The 21,974-nt window shown below is 36.4% G+C and overlaps 2 protein-coding genes across 8 annotated transcripts in view; one reads left to right on the top strand and one right to left on the bottom strand.

Annotated features, from left to right (window-relative positions):
• Positions 1-9,725, top strand: part of ppfia2 (PTPRF interacting protein alpha 2) — a 293,105-nt gene extending 283,380 nt beyond the window's left edge. For 3 of the 7 annotated variants that reach the window (XM_078165277.1, XM_033614970.2, XM_078165279.1), the window contains 4 exons: positions 251-407; positions 651-707; positions 3,753-3,844; positions 8,376-9,725. In XM_078165277.1, the coding sequence (XP_078021403.1) occupies positions 251-407; positions 651-707; positions 3,753-3,811 (273 nt within the window). In that variant the 3' untranslated portion in view covers positions 3,812-3,844; positions 8,376-9,725. The remainder of the gene's footprint in view (positions 1-250; positions 408-650; positions 708-3,752; positions 3,845-8,375) is intronic. The other 4 variants (XM_033614974.2, XM_033614977.2, XM_078165276.1 and 1 more) reach the window with 3 other exon arrangements.
• The window catches only part of acss3 (acyl-CoA synthetase short chain family member 3), a 92,349-nt gene continuing 79,994 nt past the window's right edge, over positions 9,620-21,974 (bottom strand). Inside the window, exons 12-17 of the mRNA XM_033614978.2 lie at positions 21,885-21,948; positions 19,097-19,178; positions 18,624-18,746; positions 18,435-18,534; positions 18,111-18,286; positions 9,620-10,205 (exon numbers count right to left, since the gene is read on the bottom strand). Coding sequence (XP_033470869.1) covers positions 10,122-10,205; positions 18,111-18,286; positions 18,435-18,534; positions 18,624-18,746; positions 19,097-19,178; positions 21,885-21,948 — 629 coding nt within the window. The 3' untranslated portion in view covers positions 9,620-10,121. The remainder of the gene's footprint in view (positions 10,206-18,110; positions 18,287-18,434; positions 18,535-18,623; positions 18,747-19,096; positions 19,179-21,884; positions 21,949-21,974) is intronic.

Here is a 21,974-nt window from a genome sequence, read left to right as displayed (position 1 = left end):
TGTGTCAGCTGTGTTTTTGTAATTACTCTCTCTGCCAGATGGGGGAGACAAAAGCTCTGCACTCCAGCTTTAAAAAATTTTAGAAAATAGGACCATTTGTCATTTTATCTCTGAAGTATTATCATACGAACACAGAGATATCAGTGACTTTGAGTGAGCCGAGTTTATTCAGGATTTATAAGTATTGACTGTATCCTTATGTTTTACCATCTGGGTCTAAAAACATGAATGATACTTATCTCCCCATCAGTGTGACGACAAAGACTTCAGAGGTCCGTCGTGGCGGAGGCAGTTCCCGCCCCGGGACGTTCACGGTATAAGTATGATGCCCGGGTCTGCAGAGACGCTCCCAGCTGGATTCCGTCTCACCGCCACGTCCGGTCACTCCCGGAGGTTGCCCCCTGAGGGTAAGTGCCCGTCTCTGCACCTTCACTCAGCCACTGGCAGATTATTTTTATTAGTGCATGAAACTTGTTAAAGGTGGATATTTTCTGAAAAGCGTCTTTGAAAGGCAGCTACAAAGCAAAGGTTAAATCCACCTGTTGCACTGGTAGATCAAAGCACCACACCTGAGCGCAGGAGTTGCTGCTCCTCGCTGTGTTGTGACTCTGTCTCTTGTTCTCTCCGACTCTGTGACGGCTGCTCTGCAGTCCTCTATGAGGCGCTGGATGACAGCCCTGACGACATGTATTTGGATTGGTTTCAAGGTCAGCTATGCCCCTCTGAGAGTTCTGGGCTTGTCGGCCCTGCGTGTCTTATTATTCTACATACACTCCCTCCTCTTCACATGGTCTCTGCCAAACCACTGTCCGGCTGTCTCTCTCCTTTTCTTTGTGGTCTCTCACCCTCGCCTCTCAATCTTTCTCTATTACTCTCCAATCTCTCAGATATCCAACTCCAAGGGTGTTGTTTTGCAAAGTTGCAAAATAGTTGTGTTCAGTCACCCTGGTTATAAAAGCTACGGGGTCAAGTTATGGATTCAGACCCATGCTTGCTGGTGTAACCCTTGAAGTTACAGTAATTGAGCAGCAAAAACTAAAGGCGGCTGAGCGGTGCTATGTAAGTGAACCTGACTCAGGAGGTTTACATAGGTAACAATACGTCTTGGATGTCTCAACAGCTCAAACTGACAGTTTGTGTCATTCCTCATCCCTCTGCTGTTAAAAGAGGACACTGGCTGAAATGGGCCTCCATTCAAAGGATCATTCCAGGTTTTCTTAACTTGGCCATTATTTCAATTTGCTCTGAAAACAATGTGCTCAAAGTAAATTGCTGAGATCTGGGAACACAGTGACATTGCTTCAACAAAGTCAGACAGGCCAGAAACACAATCACACAGGTTGTAAACAATTTAAAAGCACTTCATGTGAAGGTGAAACTAAAACTGAGCCAAAAACAATCTCTGACTGCACACGAAAACTGTGAGTACGATAGCGTCAAAGCCTCCCAGTGCAGGAAGCTGCTCTGTAAACGGTGAGGCATATTTGGACAGTTTGGATTTAAATGTTACCGTTCACTGTCTCTGCCTACGTTTCCCAATTTTGGGATTTGTTTAAAGCCTGTATGATCTGATCTGACTTTGTTGACTGCTCATGTATTTTGCTCCTTCCAACTTCTTTGTAGCGATGTTCCTGCATTTGCACGTCTCAGCAATTAAACAAACACTTAACTAGAGTTGGGTCGATTTCTGGTTTGGAAGTGTCTGGTGTACAGGCGCAAACTGGTTTGATTTTATGCAGGCAGCCTGAACTGGAATTTGGTATCAGAATTAGCCTACATCAGCAACCTGTGCGCTTCGTCCAACTTGTAGTGCATTAGTAATAAGCAGTATGACAAGGTAGTTAACATGGTATTGTTTTTATGAACAGACTAACTGTGCCACTAGTGTCTTACAGGCCGTGTACAACTTAATGCCGAGTCAGCGACATGACATGAAGGAGATCAAACTTCACTAGAAATGAATGGGTAGAGGAGTTGAATGTTTTCTTTAAGGCAGTGGTATTCAAACTTTGTGTCAACCAATGTAACCCAAAATCCCAAGGCGACAAATAGGTTCCCTTTGAAGGCTTTGTCAATTAAATTAAATTACATTTGCCTCTTTATTAGGAAATGGGTGCACACAACATACTGATAGGTCAATTAAAAATTCATTTATAACCTTTTGTATAGGCTCAGTTGAATATTGCAATAATAATGTGTGGTTATCACAAAATCCCATGGCACACCTGGATTGGCATCATGGCACACCATTTGAGAACCACTGCTTGAAGGTGACAAGAGGAGACAGGGCGGAGTTAATCTCAAGAAAACTAAAACCGTGCCAATATGGCAACATTTTGGATTTGAAGCCAACGAAAGAGGTGTCCTAACTGGACTCGTGTTTCGAGCTAAACTTTTGTCGGACACCGTGTTTCTATTTATCCTGTCACTTGCGTGCGCGCTGTCGAACGTAACACACCAGTTAAATAAAAAGGATGGGAAAAAGGTCAATATTATGTGTCGGGGTAGGTTTATATCACTTGGGTGGACACACTAATTTTTGCCCTTTTCCGGCATCATCATTGGTATTCTGCGATTCTTTGTAATCTCAGCTACAAACTCTGTTTATTGCTTTTGAGAAGCGTTCAAATATTGTTCCACATTAGTCGGCACCAAGATGTAGAGAGAGACCAAATGAGTAACATGTATAAAAGAGATGTAACCATGTAATATTTTCACTGGCCCCATGCTGCTTTCTACCTTTAACTAACCCTGTTTTTCGACATGTTCATGGCAAAAAACAGAGGCACACTTTTAACTGGCAACGGGAAAGGAGTCAGGGTGTCTACAGGTCCTTAAAAGTCTTAATGTCTTTAAGCAGTGTTTATTTATTTATTTATTCAATTAAGAAAAGGGACAGTGTGCATTTATCAACACTTTAACAAATGTATGCACCCGAATCAGCTGAAAGGCTAATTTTCACCGTCAGTCCCTTCGCCAGCTGTAAAAAGGCATTCTAGAAAAATTGAACAATAAAATACAGCATGTAAAGCAGGTCAAAACATATCGCATTACAGCAAAAACACAGGTTATGTTTCAACAATAAGGCCTAAATAGTCTTAAATCCAAAAATTGGTTTAAATGTGTCTTGAACTGGTCTTAAAAGCATTAAATCTAACTGTCTTATGCCTGTAGACACCCTGGGAGTATATTTCGCCAGTTTTGCGGGTTGTCCTGTTTTTAAAAAACTTCCATACGTGCTACATCTGGTAGTAAAAGGGTATAAGACTTGTCAGGGACTAACGGTTTGGTGGCCTATTAGGAGTCAGCCTCAGGTACATGACTGGAAATCATCCCACTGCACTGATTTCAGCCAGTGTTCTCCTCTAACAAGGTGTTCCCAGTGACACTGAAACAGCCTTCCTGTGTTCCTCTGTCTCTTTTCTCTGTACTCCCTGGTCTGTGACGTCCACAACACGTCCACACTCAAATCTGCTGTTATCCACTCAAAATTAAGACATCCTTTGAGTGCGTGATGCATTGCTTTCTCTTCTGGGGGTGACTCTACAAGTAATCTCCGCTGTGTGAGAAAAAAATGTTTTGCTTGTGATCTCACTCATACCGTTGAGGACGTCTGATCTTGTGGCACATGTTTTGGGTGGAAGTGGAGGAATGTTTTCTCCTCACTCACTCTCACTGGGTCCATCTGATAAAGAGGAGGCTTTAATACTTTAGACTTAAAAATCTTTTCCTCTCACTGTCTCCCCCTACAGTCGGACCCTCTGCAGTGCAGCGGCTGGACAGCTCCACGGTGAGAACCTACTCCTGCTGAGAGGAGGAAGAGAGGGACCTTATACTGTACGCTGTATGTAACACAACACAGACTCTCGCTTTGTTAACTACACAGCTTTCTTCAGAAGTACTTAAAGCAGACAGTGGATTAAAGAGAAGGAGGCCAATTGTCTCCTAAGATTAATGTTTGTCTCTTGGACTTGGCGAGCCTGTGCAGTGTTTTTGCCAGGTAGCTGTGATAAGGTGATAGAAGATGGCAGGGCTAGCAGCGAGCAACCATCTCATACTGATGTCTCCGCTTTAATGTCTGTCCAAAAAAGATGAGTCAGACATTGTCCAAGCTTTGGAGATGTGCTTCAAATAAACGAGGAGTTCAGTACCTTACACAGAGACTAGTTAACAAAGTCCACTTACATGATTATAGAAGTTCAAGGCTCCTAAAAATAGGCCTTGTGAGACTTACCCAGACTTTACAGATTACCAAGTGAGCTTGCCCTAGTTTCATTTCCAAACTGTTTTCTTTGTACCGCCAGGTGCTGTGAAAAAGTGTCATCTCTCACAAGTCTTTGCTTTGATTTGACGACACTGTCTCTCTGCATCTGTTGTGTCAACCTAACACAAGTAAAAAAGAGAACACTGAATTCTGCTTCAGATGCACTGTTTAGCATGAAAAACCCTCATAGTTAGGAGACTGTCACCTGACAGCTATGTGCCAAATAACTTCCTTGATCGCTCATTCACTCATCTTTATATAACAGGCATAGTTTGTTATAGTGAGCTGAAAATTAATATTTTGGACATTTATAAATGTCGTTATTATCCGCCATCACTGACAAGTGTAAATTATAACTGTTCCGCATTGCATTGTGGAATTGTTAGTAGAAAGCTGTGGACACGCCATGTTCACTACTTATCCAGTCTGTTCTGGGACTTTTTAAGGGCACTGCATATAATATAGTTTCTCATACTAGAATATGTCAGAAAAAAGTCATAGTGTAGTATGTTAGAAAAATGTCATAAAAGTGTCAAAATATAATATGCCCCGACAAATGTAAAAAAAAAAAAAAAAAAAAAAAAAAAGTTAAGTATGACATATTAATTCTATAAAAAGGGCCTAAAGTATGTCATAAAAATAATTAAAGTGTATGCTAAAAATGTGTCACTAAAAAAGTCATGAATAGAGAAACCATTCTGTAATTCATAAAGAAGTCATAATTAAGAATGCCAGAAAAAAAAATCATCGTATCTTATGCCATTAAAATGTAAAAAAGGATTTAAAAATGTCATGATATAGTATGGCAAATAAAATGTCTTAGAAATGACATAAAAATATATTTTTTTAAAAATCGTAGTTAAGTATGCCATTAAATGTCATTGAAAAAGTCTTGCTATACTGTGACATATTTTGCCATACTATACAATGCCTAAAACATGCTATAAAATGTCATGAAATATCTAATATCTGTCATGGGAAAGGTGTCATACACTATGACTTTTTTAAAGACAGAGTATAGTATGTCATGAAAAGGTCATAGTATATCTTTAAAAAGGTCAGTTAAAAAGGTCATAGTATTGTATGTCATAAAAAGGTCATAGTATAGTATGTCATAAAGGTCAATAAAAAAGGTCAGTATAGTATTTCATAAAAGAGGTCAATAAATAAGTCATAGTATAGTATGTTATAAAAAGGTCAATAAAAAAGGTCAGAGTGTAGTATTTCATAAAAGAGGTCAATGAAAAACTCATAGTATTGTATGTCATAAAAAGGTCAATAAAAAAGTCATTATAGTACTTCTTCAAAGAGGTCAATAAAAATGTCATAGTATTGTATGTCATAAAAAAGGTCAGAGTATAGTATGTGATAAAAAGGTCAATAAAAAAGGTCAGAGTATAGTACTTCATAAAAGAGGTCAATAAAAAAGGCATAGTATTGTATGTCATAAAAAGGTCAATAAAGTCATAGTATAGTATGTCTTAAAAAGGTCAGAGTATAGTATTTCATAAAAGAGGTCAATGAAAAACTCATAGTATTGTATGTCATAAAAAGGTCAATAAAAAAGTCATTATAGTACTTCTTCAAAGAGGTCAATAAAAATGTCATAGTATTGTATGTCATAAAAAAGGTCAGAGTATAGTATGTGATAAAAAGGTCAATAAAAAAGGTCGGAGTATAGTACTTCATAAAAGAGGTCAATAAAAAAGGCATAGTATTGTATGTCATAAAAAGGTCAATAAAGTCATAGTATAGTATGTCTTAAAAAGGTCAGAGTATAGTATTTCATAAAAGAGGTCAATGAAAAACTCATAGTATTGTATGTCATAAAAAGGTCAATAAAAAAGTCATTATAGTACTTCTTCAAAGAGGTCAATAAAAATGTCATAGTATTGTATGTCATAAAAAAGGTCAGAGTATAGTATGTGATAAAAAGGTCAATAAAAAAGGTCAGAGTATAGTACTTCATAAAAGAGGTCAATAAAAAAGGCATAGTATTGTATGTCATAAAAAGGTCAATAAAGTCATAGTATAGTATGTCTTAAAAAGGTCAGAGTATAGTATTTCATAAAAGAGGTCAATAAAAGTCATAGTATAGTATGTCATAAAAATTACTATATTATGTCATTAAAAAACGCAGTCTAAGATGTCATTAAAAAAGTTCTAGAAGTGCAACTCTCACAGTAAACAGAGAAAGTGTAACAGTAGGGAGGCTCCATGATTCACCAGTTTAGGCATCTTTCTGCGATGACTCTAACAGGCAAGAGAAGTTTTTAGTCCTAGATCAGTATCATTACACTCCTGCAGAATGTAATAAGAGCAGAGGTTCGAGGCACAGCAGACAGATAATAATGATATAACGCTCTGACTGCAGGGTTATCATATAAGAGAGCAATGTTAGGAAAATAAATAACACAACGGCTGCAGGGGGAGAGAGACGGGGAAGTTAAAGCAGAGGGGGGTTGATTCAGCGGGGAAAAGTTTGTGTGAGTTACATCTTCATAACAATAATTTTGTGTTTCCAAAGAATTTGCTCATCCCGTGAAGCACCCTGCGGGCTGTTTCTACAGCTTTCATCATCTTATTTTTATATCTACTCCCACGCAGCAAAAAATAAAAAAGACAATACAGTGCAAAGAGAGCAAAGGGTTGAATTTTGGTACAGTACACGAGCACAGGAAGCAGAAGCTGATTCTATTTAACTATTTTCTGCACACAGTCCGACTGTTTTAACTCAAAGTATTTATATTTTTACACTGTTGTAAGATGTCACTGCACAAACACAGACAGGGCAAGAGTTGCATAGAGGCACCCCCCAAAAAAACAAACACCTTTGAAAGTTTCCGGGGAAGTACGCAAAGTAAACAAGTCGCCATTACTGCTGTGGCGTCTACAGTTGGTGTACATTTTAATGCAAGTAAATTTTGACTGGTAGCTCTCCGCTGACTTTTTTTAATCTACGCCAATCATTTACGCAAGTTACTACGAGCAACAACAGACGCATTCGGTTCGAAGTCATGAGTGAACATTAGGGCTAGGTATCTCTACTCTGGAGACAAACAAATTAAACATTACCCAATCCTCCCACCAGGGGTCTGATCCTGGACCGTCCTGATTCCCAAACTTTCTGTTGCTGTTAGCACAAGATAACACTAAACACCGAGCTGTTAAACCTATTAATAACTCTTAGGTAACTTTAGCCCCGTCACTGTGTGTTCACGGGTGGACTTTCTGTCCCTGACGCAGAGCTCACACTCCTACAGCAACAACTACAACTCATACAGTCTGTGGTTTGGTGAAGTTGAGCGTGGTGTATTTGCGTGCAGAGAGGCCACCATAACGTTAAAAAGTGTGGCTATACTACACAACACTACATTTACATCATACACGGGGGGGGTTTCTCAAAGTCCAGGAAGGATACTTAAATGGCTGAATTTCAAGGATGCTATGTCATCGAACCCTACCTGCTGACTGTTCCAATGTCGAGGATCCTTCAAATTCTACTGCGGAGTCCTTCATTCAGAGAAATTTCAAGGATACAGGTGACGGAAAAGTTTCATTTAGCCTACCAGTTTGCTTTTTTAAGTGTAATCCAAAATTAAATTCTCCCCAAAAGTCACGTGACTCTGAAAATACTGCTTACATTTGTTCAAATTGTACAACACCATTAGAGATTGCCATAATGACCACAGTACCCTGAACCCGCCTCAGTCTGCTCAGGGTTAATGACGCACACCTAGGACACTAATTAGCCTGTTCCAATGTGTGTTCACCAAATGCTAGGAAGGACTCTTGCCTTGCCGCTGCAGGATCCTTGACTCTGAGAAACACCAATGATGTTGAATGAAGCACTCCATTGGTATCTGGATCATTCAGGTTGATGGTACTGGCATCCTACCGATATCCAGCCCTAGTTAACAAGTGAAAAGCAGTGCCACAAGATGGCCAAACACAGCGGTTGCCAGATTCATGCATAGACACACAAACATCACAAGGCAAAGTATAAAATTTGCGCCAAGTATATCTGAAAATATGTGACAAGGTTTTTTCCTCTTTCCTTTAGAAACTTCACTGAGCCTCATTAAAAACACCTCACTCTGCTTCCCCTCAGGTACAGTTCTAAAAGGAGATTAACTAGTGGAGCTGCTGGACAGGCCAACCTGCCGAGGAACAAACCATTCTGACGACACGCACTGCCAAGAAGCCCTGCTCTCCTCTCTGACTCTCTCTGACTCTTCCTCCTCCTTCCCCTCAACCCTCCTCTTCCTCCTCCTTCCCCTCCCTTCCTAATATGGGCACCAGATGCCGGTGCTAAACTGTCCTGCAGGCTGCCCCGTTGTCACCATTTCTACCTTTTACATGTACAGTAACTTGTCAAAGCATAACGTACTGTGTATTTCTTCTACAGGAGATGTGTAGGTTATCTGTAAATAAATATGCCATTTTTTAATATATACACACATCTATGTATAAAAAGATATTCAGAGTTTGTGCAAAAAAAAAAAAACGTCCCTGCCACCTCATTTAGTGGACCATAGATTAATATATGCTGCTCTTTAAACTGTCTCCATATTACCCCGCCCTCTCTAGATCATTTTGTACATATGGTTTTATTTTTTCATTGTGCTGATGATGATGATGATGATGATAAACCTGTGCTGCACCATAGAGAGAGGACGAGACTGGATGTTGTGTGAAAACCTGCCCTCTAGTGGTGTCCCAAAAAACCACCCTGAGCCCCAACAAACTCCATTATCCTTTCTTATGGACTCGCTGTCATAACAGGAGCGTTTTAAGGGGACATGTCGGCGCACTGGAACGACATGACAAGCACTTTGATACAACCGCATCAACTCAACGGACTATTTAGTAGCCAAGGATGAAAACAAAGAGACGCCATTGCTCTCCGAAGTCGCACAAAACAACTTCTCAGAGAACAAAAAAGCAGGACGTCATTCATAGAACCTGTCACTTGTTGTACTGTATGTTTTGTCAGGCGATACATTAACACAAAAAGGACAACTACACACACTCAGCCGAGCTGGCCTTCTCCCCCGACCCCTCAGACACTTAAACAGAACAGATGAAATAACTGAAAGACAGACCGCTTTAGCTCATAGTGTGCGTAGAGTGTATATGACCATGTTGAAGTGAGGTGACATTTAATGACAAACCTGTTGCTTGCTGTGACTTACATTGGTGTAACTGTTGACTCTTTGTTTCCGTCAGAGTTTCCAGGGTAACCTATTGTACAGCCCTGTTATCTGTCTTTTAGTTATTTCTGATGGACGACTCAAACAAGTCTTACGCTTTTGATTTGTTTTTACATCTTCAATTTGCACGAACAATGAGTCATTTTATTTTGTCCATTTTTTTATTTATTACTTCTTGTACTTTGGTCAAAACTAAGTGGTGAGCAAGCAGATTTTCATTGTCAATAAAAAAAACTACTGTCAGTGAATGGGTGGTCTTCATTATTTTTCATTAAAAATTCAAACTGTTAACGGCACCAGGGCAACATTTTGTACATTGGTTGTAACTTGCCCTGCTTATAAATTGTAAATGCACAAAGCCTGTAGTTAAATACAGTTTCACAGTATTATTCAGATTACATGCATAAAAATTGACTGTTCATTTCATTATTTCAGACAGAAACACTAGCCCTGTAGGAAGTACTGACATCAATGTTTCTCTCTAGCTTGACTTAGAAAAATAATCACAAATTTTACTTCTACTTTTAGTTCATATTGGCGACCCCCACTTCATAGTAAAAGCACACTTCTTGTTGAGTGAGTTTTAGTTTGTGTTGACGGAATGTATCCAACCTCAGTTTCTTCTGGTCATCCAACAGGTAAGTTCAGCCTCCGCGAGGTCTCAGGGTTTTTTCAACCTGTCTCTCAATGTCTTTGAAAACTTCTGGGTCCTCGATGGTTGGAGTAACCTGTAGGGGAGAAATAACTTACTTTGCGTCATTGGAAAAAAACATAGAAAAGCACAAAATGTCAACAAAACCCTATCATTATTAAAGTATGTCATAGAATACTATGCCAAAAAATGTCATACCAATAAAAACATAAAAACGGCCAACTATGGTTTGTCGAAAAAAATTAATGACGTCATAGTATAGCAAGACGAAAAAATTAATAAAAATGTCATAGTATAATATGTCGAAATAAATGATAAAAAACGCCATAGTATAGTATGTCAAAAAAAAGCTTATAGTATAGTATGTCGAAAAAAATGATAAAAATGCCATAGTATAGTATTTCAAAAAACAGTCATAGTATAGTATGTCAGAAAAAGTGATGAAAAAGTCATAGTATAATATGTTGAAAAAAAAAGATAAAAACGCCATAGTATAGTATGTCAAAAAGAGTCATAGTATAGTATGTCAAAAAAAAGTCAGTATAGTATGTCGAAAAAAGTGATTAAAAACGTCATAGTATAGTATGTCGGAAAAAAAAAGATAAAAACGTCATAGTTTAGTATGTCAGAAAAAGTGATGAAAACGTCATAGTATAGTATGTCAAAAAAAGGTCATAGTATAATATGTTGAAAAAAAGATAACGCCATAGTATAGTATGTCGAAAAAAATGATAAAAACTTCACAGTATGTCAAAAACAGTCATTGTACAGTATGTCGAAAAAAGTGATAAAAACATCATAGTATAATATGTGGAAAAAATGATAAAAATGCCATAGTATAGTATTTCGAAAACAGTCATAGTATAGTATGTCAGAAAAAGTGATGAAAACGTCATAGTATAATATGTTGAAAAAAAAGATAAAAACGCCATAGTATAGTATGTCGAAAAGAGTCATAGTATAGTATGTCCAAAAAAAAGTCAGTATAGTATGTCGAAAAAAGTGATTAAAAACGTCATAGTATAGTATGTCAAAAAAATCATAGTATAATATGTCGAAAAAAAAGATAAAAACGCCATAGTTTAGTATGTCAGAAAAAGTGATGAAAACGTCATAGTATAGTATGTCAAAAACAAGTCATAATATAGTATGTCATCAAAAGTGCTTAAAAACACTATAGTATATCGAAGAAATTCATAGTATAGTATGTCGAAAAAAGTGATTAAAAACGTCATATTATAGTATGTCAAAAAAAGTCATAGTACAGTATGTCAGAAAGTGATGAAAACGTCATAGTATAGTATGTCAAAAAAAGTCATAATATGTTGAAAAAAAGAACAACGCCATAGTATAGTATGTCGAAAAAAGTCATAGTATAGTATGTCAGAAAGTGATGAAAACGTCATAGTATGTCAAAAAAAAGTCATATTATAATATGTTGAAAAAAAGATAACACCGCCATAGTATAGTATGTCGAAAAAAGTCATAGTATAGTATATCAAAAAAAGTCATAGTATAGTATGTCATCAAAAGTGCTTAAAAACGCCATAGTATGTTGAAGAAATTCATAGTATAGTATGTTGGAAAAAAAATGATTAAAAACGCTGTGGTATAGTATGTCGAAAAAAGTCATAGTATAGTATGTCAGAAAGTGATGAAAACGTCATAGTATGTAAAAAAAAGTCATAATATGTTGAAAAAAAGATAACGCCATAGTATAGTATGTCGAAAAAAGTCATACTATAGTATGTCAGAAAAAGTGATGAAAACGTCATATAGTATGTCATCAAAAGTACTTAAAAACGGCATGGTATGTCGAAGAAATTCATAGTATAGTATGTCGAAAAAAGTCATAGTATAGTATGTCAGAAAAAGTGATGAAAACGCCATAGTATAGTATGTCGAAAAAAGTCATAGTATAATATGTTGAAAAAAAGATAAAAACGCCATAGTATGGTATGTCCAAAAAAAAGTCATAGTATAGTATGTCGAAAAAAGTGATAAAAACATCATGATCATCATCATATCGAAAAAAAATGATAAAAACGCCATAGTATAATATGTCATAAAAAGATCATAGTAAAGTATGTCGAAAAAAAGTGAAATAAACGTCATAGTATAGTATGTCAAAAAAAAGGTCATAGTATAGTATGTCAGAAAAAGTGATGAAAACGTCATAGTACAGTATCTCAAAAAAAGTCAGTATAGTATGTCGTAAAAAGTGATTAAAAACGTCATAGTATAGTATGTCAAAAAAAGTCATAGTAAAATATGTCCAAAAAAAAAGGATAAAAACGCCATAGTATAGTATGTCGAAAAAAGTCATAGTATAATATGTTGAAAAAAAGATAAAAACGCCATAGTATAGTATGTCAAAAAAGTCATAGTATAGTATGTCGAAAAAAGTGATAAAAATGTCATAGTATAGTATGTCAAAAAAGGTCATAGTAAAGTATGTCGAAAAAACTCATAGTATACTATGTCAGAAAAAGTGATGAAAATTTCATAGTATAGTATGTCGAAAAAAGTGATAAAAACATCATGGTATAGTATGTCGAAAAAAGTCATAGTGTAGTATGTCGGAAAAATTGATTAAAAAAACGCCATAGTATAGTATGTCGAAAAAAATGATAAAAACGTCATAGTATAGTATGTCGAAAAAAGAACTGATAGATAACCTTAGTATGTATGTCGAAAAAAGTCATAGTATAATATGTCGAAAAAAGTGATAAAAACATCATAGTATAGTATGTCAAAAAAGTGATAAAAACGTCATAGTATAGTATGTCAGAAAAAGTGACAAAAACTTAGTAGTATAGTATGTCAAAAAAGTCATAGTATAGTATGTCAAAAAAAGTCATAGTAGTATGTCAGGAAAAGTCATAGTATAGTATGTCGAAAAAAGTCATAGTATAGTATGTCGGAGGAAAAAAAGAGATAAAAACGCCATAGTATAGTATGTCGAAAAAAGTCATATGTCGGAAAAATTGATAAAAACACCATAGTATAGTATGTCGAAAAAAGTCATAGTATAGTATGTCAGAAAAATTGATAAAAATGCCATAGTATAGTATGTCGGAAAAACTCATAGTATGTCGGAAAAAGTGATAAAAACATCATGGTATAGTATATCGAAAAAAATGATAAAAACGTCATAGTATGTCGAAAAAAGTCATGGTATATGTCAAAAAAAGTGATAAAAACGCCATAGTATAGTATGTCAAAAAAGTCATAATATAGTATGTCAGAAAAAGTGAAAAAAACGTCATAGTATAGTATGTCAAAAAAGTGATAAAAACGTCAAAAAACATCATGGTATAGTATGTCGAAAAAAGTGATAAAAATGCCATAGTATAGTATGTCGAAAAAAGTCATAGTATAGTATGTCGAAAACAGTCATGGTATATGTCGAAAAAAGTGATAAAAATGCCATAGTATAGTATGTCGGAAAAAGAAATGATAAAAACGCCATAGTATAGTATGTCGAAAAAAACTCATAGTATGTCGGAAAAAGTGATAAAAACATCTGGGTATAGTATATCGAAAAAAAATTATAAAAACGTCATAGTATAGTATGTCGAAAAAAGTCATAGTGTAGTATGTTGGAAAAATTGATAAAAACGCCATAGTATAGTATGTAGAAAAAAGTCATAGTATAGTATGTCAAAAAAAGTCATAGTGTAGTATGTAAAAAAAAAATGATAAAAACGCCATAGTATAGTATGTCGAAAAGAAGTCATAGTATAGTATGTCGAAAAAAGTCATAGTATACTATGTCAGAAAAAGTCATAGTGTAGTATGTAAAAAAAAAAAAAGTGATAAAAACGCCATAGTATAGTATGTCGAAAAAAGTCATAGTATAGTATGTCAGAAAAAAGTGATAAAAACGCCATAGTATAGTATGTCGAAAAAAGTCATAGTACAGTATGTTGGAAAAAGTGATAAAAACGCCATGGTATAGTATGTCGAAAAAAGTCATAGTATAGTATGTCGAAAACAGTCATGGTATATGTCGAAAAAAGTGATAAAAATGCCATAGTATAGTATGTCGGAAAAAGAAATGATAAAAACGCCATAGTATAGTATGTCGAAAAAAACTCATAGTATGTCGGAAAAAGTGATAAAAACATCTGGGTATACTATATCGAAAAAAAATTATAAAAACGTCATAGTATAGTATGTCGAAAAAAGTCATAGTGTAGTATGTTGGAAAAATTGATAAAAACGCCATAGTATAGTATGTAGAAAAAAGTCATAGTATAGTATGTCAAAAAAAGTCATAGTGTAGTATGTAAAAAAAAAAAGATAAAAACGCCATAGTATAGTATGTCGAAAAGAAGTCATAGTATAGTATGTCGAAAAAAGTCATAGTATACTATGTCAGAAAAAGTCATAGTGTAGTATGTAAAAAAAAAAAAAAGTGATAAAAACGCCATAGTATAGTATGTCGAAAAAAGTCATAGTATAGTATGTCAGAAAAAAGTGATAAAAACGCCATAGTATAGTATGTCGAAAAAAGTCATAGTACAGTATGTTGGAAAAAGTGATAAAAACGCCATGGTATAGTATGTCGAAAAAAGTCATAGTATAGTATGTCGAAAACAGTCATAGTGTAGTATGTCAGAAAAAGTGAAAAAACATCATAGTATGTCAGAAAAAGTGATAAAAACGCCATAGTATAGTATGTCAAAAAAAGTTATAGTATAGTATGTCAGAAAAAGTGATAAAAACGCCATAGTATAGTATGTCGAAAAAAGTCATAGTATAGTATGTCAGAAAAAGTGATAAAAACGCCATAGTATAGTATGTCGAAAAAAGTCATAATACAGTATGTTGGAAAAAGTGATAAAAACGCCATAGTATAGTATGTCGAAAAAAGTCATAGTATAGTATGTCGAAAACAGTCATAGTGTAGTATGTCAGAAAAAGTGATAAAACATCATAGTATAGTATGTCAAAAAAAGTCATAGTATAGTATGTCGAAAAAAGTGATAAAAACGTCATAGTATAGTATGTCGAAAAAAGTCATAGTATAGCATGTCGAAAAAAATGATAAAAACGCCATAGTATAGTATGTCAAAAAAAGTCATAGTAAAGTACGTCGAAAGAAGTCATAGTATAGGATGTCGAAAAAAGTGGTAAAAATGTCATAGTATAGTATGTTGAAAAAAGTCATAGTATAGTATGTCGAAAAAAAAATGATAAAAACACCATAGTATAGTATGTCGAAAAAAGTCATAGTATACTATGTCAGAAAAAGTAAAAAAAAAAAGGTCATAGTATAGTATGTCAAAAACAGTCATAGTATAGTATGTCGAAAACAGTCATTGTATAGTGTGTCAGAAAAAGTGATAAAAACGTCAAAGTATAGTATGTAAAAAAAAAAAAAGTCATAGTATAGTATGTCGAAAAAAGTGATATAAACATCATGGTATAGTATATCGAAAAAAATGATAAAAACGCCATAGTATAATATGTCATAAAAAGATCATAGTAAAGTATGTCGAAAAAAAGTGAAATAAACATCATAGTATAGTATGTCAAAAAAAAGGTCATAGTATAGTATGTCAGAAAAAGTGATGAAAACGTCATAGTACAGTATCTCAAAAAAAAGTCAGTATAGTATGTCGTAAAAAGTGATTAAAAACGTCATAGTATAGTATGTCAAAAAAAGTCATAGTAAAATATGTCCAAAAAAAAGGATAAAAACGCCATAGTATAGTATGTCGAAAAAAGTCATAGTATAATATGTTGAAAAAAAGATAAAAACACCATAGTATAGTATGTCAAAAAAGTCATAGTATAGTATGTCGAAAAAAGTGATAAAAATGTCATAGTATAGTATGTCAAAAAAGGTCATAGTAAAGTATGTCGAAAAAACTCATAGTATACTATGTCAGAAAAAGTGATGAAAATTTCATAGTATAGTATGTCGAAAAAAGTGATAAAAACATCATGGTATAGTATGTCGAAAAAAGTCATAGTGTAGTATGTCGGAAAAATTGATAAAAAAAACGCCATAGTATAGTATGTCGAAAAAAATTGTAGTATAGTATGTCGAAAAAAATGATAAAAACGCCATAGTATAGTATGTCGAAAAAAATGATAAAAACGTCATAGTATAGTATGTCGAAAAAAGAACTGATAGATAACCTTAGTATGTATGTCGAAAAAAGTCATAGTATAGTATGTCAAAAAAAGTGATTAAAAACATCATAGTATAGTATGTTGAAAAAATTGATATAAACGTCATAGTATAGTATGTCAAAAAAATTGATAAAAACATCATAGCATAGTATCTCGAAAAAACTGACAAAAACATCATAGTATAGCCTGTTGAAAAAATGTCATAGTATAGTATGTCGAACAAACTGATAAAAACGTCATAGTATAGTAGGTCAAAAAAAGTGATAAAAACATCAAAGTATAGTGTGTCGAAAAAAGTGATAAAAAAGTCATAGTATAGTAAGTCAGTCGAAAAATCGATTAAAAACATCATAGTATAGTGTGATGAAAAAAGTGATAAGAACGTCATAGTATAGTATCTCGAAAAACCTGATAAAAACGTCATAGTATAGTTAGTCGAAAAATCGATAAAAACATCATAGTATAGTGTGTCGAAAAAAGCGTTAAAAACATCATAGTATAGTATCTTGAAAAAAATGATAAAAAAAGGTCATGTCGAAAAACCTGATAAAAACGTCACAGTATTGTATGTTAAAAAACTGATAAAAAAAAGTCATCGTATAGTGTAAAAAAAAGTGATAAAAACGTCAAAGTATAGTATGTCAAAAAAGTCATAGTATAGTATGCCGAAAAAAGTGATAAAAACGTCAAAGCATAGTTTGTCAAAAAAGCAATTAAAAACGTCATAGTATAGTATGTTGAAAAAAGTGATAAAAACATCATAGTATAATATGTCAAAAAACTGATCAAAACGTCAAAGAATAGTATAGCAAAAAAGGAAATAAAAATGTCATCCTACTATTAAATGGAGAAACCTCTGTCCCTCCGTCTATCCGTCCATCTGTCATCATCCGTTTTCCTCCTCACTGCTTTGACTTACTTCTCTGAACTTGCACATAGTCTTTCATCTTGGTCACGTGCAGACAGCCACGATGCAGTTTTTGCATTTTTCCCACATTTCTACTGTTTATATTCGCGTTTTTGTCCATCTACCCATTCATACTGTCAGCACCATTAGCAGCGCGAGCTGCGCATGCGCGCTGGGACCACAGTTTGGCTGGGAAGCCTTTATCTCCAACACTTGCGGATCGAAACCTGTATGTGTGTACCTGTGTGCCCGCGCACGGCCCTGGGCACGCTCATGTCTCCGTGCCGTCAGCCAAAACTATGCTCCATGTATTTTGCCATAAAGCATGTTTCTAAATACAGTATTTTAGGTCTAAACATTTTTTTCACTGTTGTATGTTGAAAAATTTACTTAGTAAAGTATGTCAAAGAAATATCACGCTCTAGTATACCATCATTAAAAAGACATAGTATATCATTTCATAAAAATTCTTCAAAATGCTACTTTTGCTGCATAGTCTGGTGTGACATAAAAATTTCATTAAAAACATCATAGTGCAGCTTCTCAAAGCGTGGCCCATGGAAACATTGTATTTTCATTTCACAACAACTGCTATATTAAGAACTATTGTTTTCTCAGTTTGTCATCCACTTCTCTCCAGAGGGCTTTAGCACCTGATCAGCAGAAAATAAAGTCAGTAACTTAAAGGAAACAAAGTCCCATATGAGCCCTCAGTTCTATTTAATGAGTGCAGAGCCTGCTAATGCACCATCGTTACTCAAATTCTGAACTGCAAAATGAGCTTCACTGTTCCCTGAGCAGCTGTGAATCTTGGCACAGGGGATGACAAAAACATGCACATACAATATGTCCCCTCAGCAATTATATCCTGCAGCATTTGACTTATGAAAAACTACTGGTGGTGGGAACAGTGCAGCTGTGTCATACCTTGTAGGGTTTGCCATTGACCAGGTTGGCTAAAGAGGAGCGAGGGATCTTGCCCGAACGCGTCTTCGGCAATCCTCGGACAAAAAGCACTTTCCTAAAGGCAGCCACTGGTCCGATGTTGTCTCTCACAAGCTTCACCATCTCGTTTGTGATCTCCTCTTGATTTTTGTGCACACCTGAGAATTATTGCACACAGCAACAATTTTGATTATGGTCTTATATTTGTGGGTAAATTATCTTACTTCATGAAGAGTGTGATTTAAAAAAAAAGACGTGTCAAAATACTGAAACCCCAGGAGTCACAGTGCATCTGTCATGCCTCACCGTTCTTGAGCACACACAGGGCCAGGGGAACCACACCCTTCAGAGTGTCCTCTAGACCCACCACAGCACAGTCTCCCACCGCAGGGTGCTGCAGCACGGACTGCAAAACACACACGTACATACACGATAACACCACCAAGAAGAGTCAGGAAAACCTTCATGTCACTTCCTCTGTAATCACTCTCCTACCTCCTCCAGTGCTCCAGCAGACAACCTGTGGCCTGCCACGTTGATGACATCATCAGAGCGGGACATGATGTAAAGGAAGCCCTCCTCGTCCACAAAACCTGCATCCATGGTGTCATAGTAACCCTGATGGTTGAACGGAAAGGAAAGGTCACATGATGTGTTTGGAGCAAGTCAGAAAAGCCTCTTTCACTCCAAACACAGACGAACCAACTCACTTTGAATTTAAAAGGTCTTTACAAGTAGCTCTGTAATGTAAGATTTCAACACTGGAGGGCGCCATTTTACCACACATTTCACACCACCCACAACTACACTATTCAAGTGTCACATTCCAATGTCACAAAAGGAGAACTAAATAGAACTTCAAACAATACAAATGTTATTAAAGTAATCCAAGATTTATCAAATCCGCTTTGCAAATTATTAGCTGTCCAATAATGAAAAATAAAAAAGGAAATGAGGACACATCTTACTGGGAACTTAGTGAAGTAGAGCTCCTTGAACAGACTGCGGTTCTGCCACAGTGACAACGCTGCACCAGGTGGTAAAGGTAGTCTGAAGGAAAAGGTGTTAAAAAATTCAGTTTCATATCAATAATTCTCTTTAACCCTCTGATTTTGCCATAAACATGAGTACCTTTTAAAGGCACACTATACATTTTTCATTTATTTATTCCTTTTGACCCCTCCCTGGGGTATAAGGGGCAGACAACAAAAAATAACATTAACAAATCAGGACAGGAATTTCCTTAAAAAAAAAAAAAAAAAAAAAAAAAGATATAGACTCTCAACCATCAATCATGAGAAGTGTGTAGCAGTGTGTTTATCTGGAGAGATCCTGAACTCTGCCTGGATTTTATTCTTATTTTGCAATAGATACACGCCATCAGAGGAAAACAATCGGTAACCACAATATGAAACAAAGGGCTGGAACATCGACAAAATGTTTGTCTGCTTGCTGTGCGCATACTGAACGTGAGGTTTCCACAGTCTTCCCTTATCTTCCGACTGATGCCTCATCACCTGTATCCACTTTTGTCTTCTTAAAAGCTGCGAACATCAGTTTGAGAGCTTATAAAAATGGTGCATCCCACCACTCAGCAGCTTACAGGCATTTTTGCTGGCACACAAAGTGACAAGGAGGCACGTTAATGAAATACAAAGTCAATAGAGAGTGCCAGGGCTGACGTCAAAACCCGGAAGTTTAGCATCGCGCTGGTTCCCGGGAAGAGAAAGTGAATGTGATTTTTGGATTATGTCAGAAAATAAGCTCTGTGGCGAACACAAGTTTATGATACTTACAGGTTTTGTTCAGCGAGATAATCTTCACATATGAACACCTTTCATACCGCATTTGAAGCTTAAATGCGATCGGCAGAAGTAAAAAGCTAACGTTAGGCTTTAACGGACTACATGACTACTCCACGGTCGCATGACTCTTGATGTCACCGCCACTAAGCTTTCAACTGATTTCGGCCGCTTTATTTTAAAAACATTGTATAATGGGGAAATCAGACTGTTTAAACTAAATAAGAAGCTGTAATGGTGGATTGCCAGCACTCTCGCCTGTTCGGGGGTGATGACGTTTAATGTCCCCGACAGGGTTTGTAGTTGTATTGAGCAACTTGTTAGCAACCGCCTTTTTTACGACACGTAAAAGCGTCAAAATTCACAAGTAGGGTATTTACTGACGTGTTTTATGTCGTAGAACAAACCTGAAACTCGCTTAAGCTTTTGTTAACCACAGACCTTATTTGAGGCATTTTACCAAAATCCCATTCAAAAAACGTATTGACTTCTAGACGAGAGAACCGGAAGTGCTAATAGCGCTAATGGAGTTCCGGGTTTACTGGCACAGAGCGATAAAATGCTTGTCCAATTTAGTATGGGCGGGACTTGACGGTGATCTGTCTCTATGTTGGGGACGTTTCTGGGTGGGTAGCCCTCAGCCAATAACAGCGCCCAGGTGAGGACAGGACTTCGTAAAAAGGTATAGACCCCAGAGAACAAGCAGCATGTACCCAAGAGGAAGCTACACTCTGGCTTTAAGCACAACATGAAGTATAACTGTCTGCATGGAAATGACTCTCTAGTTGAATGTCTTCTAGAGTTTGAATCATTTCAAATTTAGGGAGCTGTCTATCAGCCTTACTCGGGAAATAATGTATAGCTGCCTGGACATCCAGCCAGCCTCTGCTCTCTGCTAGACTTCCCCTCACCTGACACACACTCACACACTGAGACTTGGCACACACACACCGAAGCAGACAGGAGAGCTCGGTTACTCAATCTCTGTTTATCCAGAGACCACCAGTAATCCCCCTTCTTGACCAGTGTCCTGACCGAGATGATCCCATTTCCCGAGTCTGAACCTCTCAAACGTGCCTCTGCATAGATTCATTTCACTGCACAGAGAATATTCAAACACCAAACATCTTATTCAGTGCTGATGAAAAAAAAAAGCCTCATTTCTGCTGTTTATGACTGCAGCAAAAATCTGCACGCTCTCTATTCCAATATTATTTGAAGCCAAAAGAAGCAACTAATGTACGAGTTTGGCTGCCTGCTTTTCATTTTTACAGTCTGTCACACTGCTGAGCGCTTCCTACGCACAGAAGCTGCACTCGAAACAGTAAGTTGTGCAACAAAAGCAACATAACATTAACATTAAAAAATAATTTATACATGTATCTTTTTACTGGATAATAAACCACACGCTGCTTGGAAGCAATAACACATTACAGTGACCTCACTCTAAATATTGATTATGATTTTACGAAGCTGTGGAAACAGACTTTCAGGCTACAGTGCCACAGCAGTTCCCGTCTGTTTACAGCTCTACCTGAGGTCGTCACTGTTCGCGCTCCATGTGAGTTCCTTGGAAATCCCCCGCGTTGGCACTGAGTCAATACCAGCAGTTCCAGAGAACAGGGAAATGGAGTTGGAGAGTGATAACAGATAGGTAGCAGGCTGCAAGATAAGGCAGCACAAAGGGCTAAGGGTTGACTGCTGGAGCTTTTGATGAAGTCCACTTGCACAGGCAGCTCTCTAACATAAACAGACACACACGCTTCATTCAGGAGTGAGGCTCTTTGGAGCCCGACAGTGACTTATCAAGATTAATGACTAAAACACTGGAGTTTAAATTTGATCAGAGTGTGCATCTATGCCGCATTTAAATGTGTTTGCATGTGCGATCGACAGAGGAAAGGTAGAGCATCGGAGCTGCTCACATGGCTGTGAACATAATCACTCGGCTTACCTCACCACGATATTTCCCAGGGTTCTTGGCTTCACCTCCTGCATGTCATCATTGATCACTGTGACTGGTGGAAAAGGGAAGAGCATTCAT

The sequence above is a fragment of the Epinephelus lanceolatus genome, chromosome 23 (genome assembly GCF_041903045.1).
Source record: "Epinephelus lanceolatus isolate andai-2023 chromosome 23, ASM4190304v1, whole genome shotgun sequence".
Classification (NCBI taxonomy): Eukaryota; Metazoa; Chordata; class Actinopteri; order Perciformes; family Serranidae; genus Epinephelus; species Epinephelus lanceolatus.
The sequence above is the reverse complement of the archived record's forward strand: the minus strand, read 5'-3'. Positions and strand labels throughout refer to the sequence as shown.